Source organism: Lygodium microphyllum, chromosome 30, assembly GCF_053477565.2.
Source record: "Lygodium microphyllum isolate KBCC chromosome 30, Lygodium_microphyllum_v1.1.10, whole genome shotgun sequence".
NCBI lineage: Eukaryota > Viridiplantae > Streptophyta > Polypodiopsida > Schizaeales > Lygodiaceae > Lygodium > Lygodium microphyllum.
This window is the reverse complement of record NC_141164.1, coordinates 59,851,482-59,859,763: the sequence shown is the minus strand read 5'-3', so window position 1 is coordinate 59,859,763 and position 8,282 is coordinate 59,851,482. Positions and strand designations below refer to the sequence as shown.

Below are 8,282 nucleotides of genomic sequence, written 5' to 3'. Positions count from 1 at the left end.
GCATCATAGCCAAATCTATATCAACATGATATTCAACTAGCTCATTATCCCCATTTACAATTTTAACATGGCAAGACACACTCTCAGAAACCATTTCACTATGATTTTTCCCATTTTTGTAGTTAGACATCGAAACATTATTAACATGTGACTCAATAATCACATGATTAAGGCCATTGCAACCATTTGTTGATGGCAAAGCATTCATCAAATCCACGCCAAACTATTGTTGAGCTAGTTCATTGTCACCACTTGAAATCTCAATGTGAAAATGCATACTCTGAACATTATGCATCCTTCAGTGGCATTCCCTAATGGTTCTATCGTGACTTGAAATCCCTCTCTAAGAGTTAAATGTCAAAACATTATTAACACATGACTCACCAATCGCATGATTCTCTACATCCATGTGATGTCGGGTACTGCAACCAACCGATGATGGAAAAGCATTAGCCCAGGTCTATACCAAATTGTTATTGGCCTAGTTCATGACAACCACTTGGAATCTCTTGATGAAAAGGTAGGTTTTCAACATCCCTATGAATGGGTCTGCCATGATCTAAAATCCCTTTCCAAGCCTTGAGCCTAGCAATCTATCATCGCTCATACCTTGTGGAGGTAAGCACACCCCTACAAACACGCAACACATAGTCTTTGCCAGTTGCTCAATGAGAGTATCCCATATTGATTGGATGGCCATAAAATCTGTTATCAACACATTCCATCGAAGGAATGGCTTAACATATACATACATGCACATTAAATATTAAATATTAAATATCAAGATACACAATACCAAGTCAATGTGTTTGAGTTAATTCTTGCAACCCAATCAATGTATCTAACTATAAAGATGTTGAGCTCACCCATGAGAGAGAGAGAGAGAGAGAGAGAGAGAAAGAAAGAGAGAGAGCCTTTTTTGTGAGATAGAGAATTTAGTTATAAACACATGCACAATTGATCTATTCCAAGTAACAAGCAAAACAAAGTAAACATACAACCACAGAAACTATTATCAACACATTTTGTCAAAGGCATGGTTTGATTTCAAAGTCAAATGTATTGCATATATTCGAATATCAAATATAGAATATCAAATGTAAATATATGAACCATCATTGGATTATCAAAATCAATCCATGCAAACCTAAAGAAAGAGACATCACATTGTACATAATCAATATATTTTACTCAAATATGCTTTGTCATATCAAAAGCATTGCACATCTTAGCACATTCCATGTAGGCTTCGCAAAAAAGAAGCATATATTATCGCAAAAAGTACTAGCTCAAGGACCTTAAAATATGCAAGAAAATTCGAACTTATAAGTTCCACCCTAAGCAATTCCTTCTCCTTAGTTGCGACCATTCATCTAATGACTCAATTGTTGCAGCAAGGCATTAAACCTACTAATATTCATTTGAAACAACAAGAACGGCAACCGATGACCACTCTGGCAAATCATAGGCTCGCGGTCATCTCAAGCCCCCAAAACGATGCCCATATATCATTCACTAGTAGATTCATTAACCTACTTGTCTCAGAAATAATTGTCGAAAGTGCCCTTACTTCACCACCCAAATCAGTTGACACTTGCTGAAGAGCAGTCTGTGTGTACTTTGTCTCACACACAGCACCATACAAACCTTTAGCATGTTCGTTTACTCCATTGAGTACATGGCAAGTGCATGATTAACACATGCACATAAACCTGTATACATTTCCATCAACTCATTCATCTTGGCCTCAAGATTTTTAAAGTCTAAAGAACTTGAAGTAGTCCTCGCATTTCTTCAAATCTTTATGGTTCTTCTACATTTAGCAACATGCATTCCTTGTTCCCTTGCCACCTCTTTCATTTTTTGCACGTTCATTCCATTAGAGCCCATATGTTGGCTACAATGAAATATATGAATGATCATAAAAAATACACATAGCACTTTGATGTAAGCACAATTAAAGCAACTATCTTCCATATCCATGCGAATAACTCCGTGTTTAATTCTACTAAATCCATTACATTCAATGGAGTTGAAAGCACTATGTCGGGAATATCTCCCATGCTTTGCTTTGTTCCATGACTACACCAAACTTTAAAGAGAATATAAGAGTCACACAACAAAATCTCAAAGCTATTCAAGACATAAGCAACAGACACATTTGCAACCACAAACCCTAAATGCATAAAAGAATGCACATATGGCTATGCACGAGTGCCACGCACACATGGCACCCACTAAAGGCCAGCCAAACATTGCCTAAAGGCCCTGTCAATGGATGTTCATTCATCTACATTTACACATTCTTGAGAGAAAAGAATGTTTTCTATACAGAAAGGTGTCTCAAGTCTCAAAATACTTATTGGTGCCAATCCCATAGGTCTTACAATAACTTACAAACTCACAATAATGAAGACAGAACCTACTAACCTAACTACCCAATCAACCAAATGCACATATGGCTATGCACGAGTGCCATACACACATAGCACCCACTAAAGGCCAATCAAACATTGCCTAAAAAGACCCTGACAGTGGGTGTTCATTCATCTACATTTGCATATTCATAAGAGAAAAGAACGTTTCCTATGCGAAAAGGTGCCTTGAGTCTCAAAGTACTTATTGGTGCCAATCCCACATGTCTTACAATAACTTACCAACTTACAATAATGAAGACAAAACCTGCTAACCTAACTACCCAATCAACCAGTCCACTAACTAACCAACCAACTGAGAGAGAGAAAGAGAGAGAGAGAGAGAGAGAAGAAAAAGAAGAAAAACACAGAGAAGAATGAGAGAGAGAGAGTGTGTGTGTGTGTGTGTGAGAGAGAGAAGAATAATAATAATGAGAGAGAGTGTGTGTATGTGTGTCTAAGCTTCAACCATTCTATGTATCTAATCTAATCTAAGTTACGAAAGCATTTTAGCAAAATTGTATAGTAATTGAGAGAGAGGCAGAGAGAAATAGGGACTATTAAAATGGTTTTAAAATAGCTTTATAATTGCAAGAGACAGATAATGTATTTTAAAATGGAGATTTCCATCAAACAACTCATTTAAGAAGTCTTGTAGGGATTACATGTACCAAGTAAACCATGGCAAAGAAGCATGGATTAACATTGCCAAAAACCTATTATGATAAACTTTCAAAAAAGCAAGCCGCATATCAAGGGCAATGTTCTTCAATTTAAGAAGATGAGCCTGCACGATGATTCATCTGCGTCAACATTGCTGAAAATCTATTATGATAAACTTTCAAAGAAGTAAATTGCACATCAAGAGCAATATTCTCCGGTGCAACCAAGCTCTTGTTCCTGTGAGCAATTAACTCACATACTCCATCCTCTATACGACCCGCCCTATTAAGAAGGTCTTTAAACTTCTCTTCTTGATCATCCAAAGATCTAGCGTACGGCCACCAATTTTTCTGTATATGTTCATAAATGTCACTTATATAACCTCTAATCTCTTGTAACTTGCCCTGTATCATTACTTTATCGGCAAGGTGCCCTTCGTATTTCTCTTTCAACATTCTCTCAATCCATTGTAGATGGTCACCAATGTTCTCACAAAGAGAAATCAAAGTTTTTTTATGCCGAAACAATGACTTCACTTGCTTTTCAATCCCATCTAAGTGACGAATGAACCTTAAGAAACCAACGAAACCATCATGCCTTCCAACATGCTTGAGTGCACGACAAATCTCCTTCTTTCTTGTGACCTCCTTCATTTTATGTACATTCATTTGCATGTTAGGAGTGCAGTGTGCAATATCTTCTGCAGATATATTCTTATTTGCTACAGAAGCCTCCATATTGAACAAAAAGCATGCATTAACCTTGAGGGATATATAAAATATTCTCAATTTTTAGAAATAGTGAAAATTCCTAGATCTAATATCAGCAAAGTTCAACTAACCCTCTCTCTCTCTCTCTCTCTCTCTACACCTAACCAACCTACTCTCTCTCTCTCCCTCTCTACCTAACTAACCAACTAATGTAACTAACATAACTAATCTACTTTGTCTCTCTTCCTCACTACCTAACTAACCAACTAATGTAACCAACATAACTAATCTACTTTGTCTCTCTCTAACCAACTAATCAACATAACCAACCTACTCTCCCTCTCTCTCTCTAACTAACTAACTAGCTAACTAATGCAACCAACATAAGTAACCTACTCTCTCTCTCTCTCTCTCTCTCTCTCTCTCTCTCTCTCTCTCTCTCTCTAACTAACTAACTTACAAAGAAGAATGAGAGAGAGATGCATACAACAAAGGAGAGAGAGAAAGAGGGAGGGAGAGAGCGGAGAGAGAGAGAAGAAGAGAGAGGGCGATGAGAGAGAGAGAGAGAGAGAGAGAGAGAGAAGAGAAAACCTACTAATAGCTAACCAACTAACTAATATCATATCTCTCTCTCTCTCAAATAACCACCTAACTAACTAACCTACCAACCAATAAACACAAACTAACATCATAAAACCAACCAACTAATAACTAACTAACCCATGAACTAACTAACTAACCAACTAAGACAAAGAAAGAGAGAGAGAGAAACACAGCGAGGGATAGAGAGAGAGAGAGAGAGAAGAAGAACCTAACTATCCAACCAACCAACCTACTAACTAACTAACCAACCGAGAGAGAGAGAGAGAGAGAGAGAGAGAGAAGAAGATGAAGAAAAAGAGAGAGGGTGGGAGAGAGAGAGAAACCTATTTACAATATTGACACTAACATAAAAATAACTTATTAACTTACAATAACTTACCAACTAACTAACTAAGAAAAAGAAAGAGAGAGAGAGAGAGAAAGATAGAAGAAGAAGAACACAAAGAAGGATGAGAAAGATAGAGAGAGACGACTGGGGAGAGAGAGAGAGAGAGAAGAGAAAACGTACTAATAGCTAACCAACTAACTAATATCATATATATATATATATATATATATATATATATATATATCAATAACCACCTCACTAACTAACCTACAAACTAACTAACTAACCAACTAAGAGAGAGAGAGAGAGAGAGAGAGAGAAGAAGAAGAAGAAGAAGAATGAGAGAGAGAAACACGATGGGGGACAGAGAGAGAGAAGAGAGAATCTAACTATCCAACCAACCACTAACCTACCGACTAAGTAACCAACACAGAGAGAGAAGAATAAAAAAAGAAGGATGAGAGAGAGAGAGAGAGAGATCACCAACCCGAATAATAGTCGTAAAAATTTGGCCAAGCAACCAATCTTCGCAAACAAAACTGCACAAAGCAAACCAGAATACCAATAAATTAAACTACACCAAGCAAAACAACCTATACAAACTTCCTAACTTACTAACATAAGAAACAAATAACTACTAACCAAACAAACTAAAATAGACAAACAATAAATTAGAATAAATAAACTATCTAATCAACCAATAAACTAAAATAAAAAATTAAACTAACTCTAAACGTCTATATCTTACTAACTAATAACATAGGAAACCTACTAACCTACAAACTTAAGTAATTTAAAATAAACCATATAATCAATAATCTATCAATTAATAAACTACAATAAAAATTTTAAATAACCCTAAACTATATCTATAAATAAAAATTTCAAATAACTAATACCATAAAAAACTTACTAACTGTAAATAATTGAAGTAAAAAAGCAATTTAAATAATACAAACCTACTAACTTTCTAACATACGAAACAAACAACTAAAATAACACATGCTCTCTCTCTCTCTCTCTCTCTCTCTCTCTCTCTCTCTCTCTCTCTCTCTCTCTCTCTCTCTCTCTCTCTCTCTAAACAATAAATTAAAATAAGTAAACTATCTAATCAATCAACAAACTAAAATAAAAAATTAAACTAACCCTAAACAATATCTTACCAACTAATAACATAGGAAACTTACTAACCTACTAAATTACTAATCAATCCTCAATCAATAAACTAAAATAAATTAAAATAGATAAATTATCTAATCAATAATCTAACAATCAATAAACTACAACAAAAAATTAAACTAAAGTAAAAAATAATAAATTAAAATATCTAAAAAATGATATAATCGATCAATAAATTAAAATAAAAAAATTTAAGTAACCCTAAATGTCTATATCTTACTAACTAATAACATAAGAAACTTACTAACCTACTAACTTAAATAATTTAAAATAAGCTTACTAACCTATTATCTAATCAATAATCTATCAATCAATAAACTACAACTAAAAATTATAATAAAGTAGACAAATAATAAATTAAAATAAGTAAATTATCTAATCAATCAATAAACTAAAATAAAAAATTAAACTAACCCTATACGTCTATATCTTACTAACTAATAACATAGGAACCTATTAACTTAAATAATTTAAAATAAACTATCTAATTAATAATCTATCAATAAATAAACTATAAAAAAATGTTAAACTAACCCTAAAGTATATCTATAAATCTATAAATAAAAAATAAAATAACTAATAACATAAGAAACTAACTAAGTGCAAATAATTAATGTAAAAGAACAATTTAAATAATACAAATCTACTAACTTAGTAACATAAGAAACAAACAACTAAAGAATACATGCGTGTCTCTCTCTCTCTCTCTCTCTCTCTCTCTCTCTCTCTCTCTCTCTCTCTCAATAATAAATTAAAATAAATAAACTATCTAATCAATAATCTATCAATCAATAAAATACAATAAAATTTTAAAATAACTAATAACATAATCGACTAACTTAATAACATAACATAGGAAATCGACTAACTTACTAACATAAGAAATAGACAACTAAAATAACACATGCTCTCTCTCTCTCTCTCTCTCTCTCTCTCTCTCTCTCTCTCTCTCTCTCTCGTAAAATAATAAGTAAGTAACTAAACTATCTAACTAACTAACTAAACAAACTAAAGTAAACAATCTTACTAATCAATTGATAAAATTAAAAATTAAAATAACTAATAACATAAGAAACTTACTTTAGTTAGATAGTAACATAAAAAACTGACTAACTTACATAACATAGGAAATCAAATAACTTACTAACATAAGAAACAAACAACTAAAATAACACATGCTCTCTCTCTCTTTGTATCTATCTATCTAAAGTAAAATAATAAGTAAGTAACTAAACCAACTAATTAAACAAACATAATCTTACTAACCAATTGATAAAAAATCAAACTAACCAATTGATAAAAACACACAAAATTAACAATACAAAAAAGAAATCGAAGATTTAAAAGGGTTCAACAACCTATTTTTTAAATCCGTTCCTATGAGAGAAAGAGACACCATCATCGTAGGACCAAGCGAACCTCCCTCAACCCCCTCCACCATCCTTCTCTGAAATAGAGAGAGAGAGAGAGAGAGAGAGAGAGAGAGAGAGGGCCTCTCTGAGAGAAATGACTATAGTTTATGACGTCACAAGGAGGAGAGAGATGATGACTTCAGAGAGGAGAGACATAGGTAGGTACGAACATAGGCAAAGAGTGATGCAGGCAGAGGGAGATGCCGTGCGACACGCAATCAGAGAGGGAGACGATTGACGCATCAAGAGGGAGATGCCGTGTGACACACAGGCATAGAGGGATTGTTGCACACATAGGCAAGGAGGGAGACCTGCGACATTACGCAAGTAGACAGAGGGACACCGTGTGACATTGCGGAGTGTCTCTGTGACCTACAGAGAGGGAGCGACCGGCAAAAAGGGAGACAACCTGCGACCAATGACATAAGCAGACGACTTACAGAGAGGGAGTGAGGCGACCTGTAGGCAAGTACACATGGAGAGAGGGAGACAACCTGCGACCTAGAGAGAGAGAAACTCACTTGTTGCTGCTTGGGAGCGATGAAAAGATTGCTGCTATTGCCTGGAGTTGAGCTGCCTCTAAGTGGGAGCAGCAAAGTGAGAGAGAGAGAGAGAGAGAGAGAGAAAGAGAGGAGGAGGAGGAGGAAAGAGACCATGTATAGAAGCACAACTTTCTAATCAACCCAATCATGAGCAATCAAAGTGAGAGAGAGAGAGACTCGAGAGCAAGATGAGGAAAGAGATCAAGTACAAAAGCACAACCTTCCAATCATAGGCACAACTTCCCAATTGAGCAATCAATGAGCTCCTTCCTTTGGTTTAGGAGATAGGTTCGGGAGCTCCTTGGTGTTTCAACACCTCCCGAACTCGCAACTCACATAATAAAGTAGTATAGATGTGTAGGTATTATACATGCACAAATCACAAATCTCTTCTTTGAAAACTTCATAAGGACAACCAAGAATAAACAAAC

General features: G+C 34.9%; 1 protein-coding gene across 1 annotated transcript; it reads right to left on the bottom strand.

The window, feature by feature from the left end:
* Positions 1-243: 243 nt before the first annotated feature.
* Positions 244-7,965, bottom strand: LOC148009898 (uncharacterized). The gene is made up of 3 exons (XM_087672842.1): positions 7,831-7,965; positions 5,206-5,257; positions 244-705 (listed from the first exon to the last, which is right to left on the bottom strand). The coding sequence occupies exons 1-3, from the start codon at positions 7,963-7,965 to the stop codon at positions 560-562; spliced, it is 333 nt and encodes a 110-aa protein (XP_087528968.1). The 3' UTR covers positions 244-559.
* Positions 7,966-8,282: the final 317 nt, after the last annotated feature.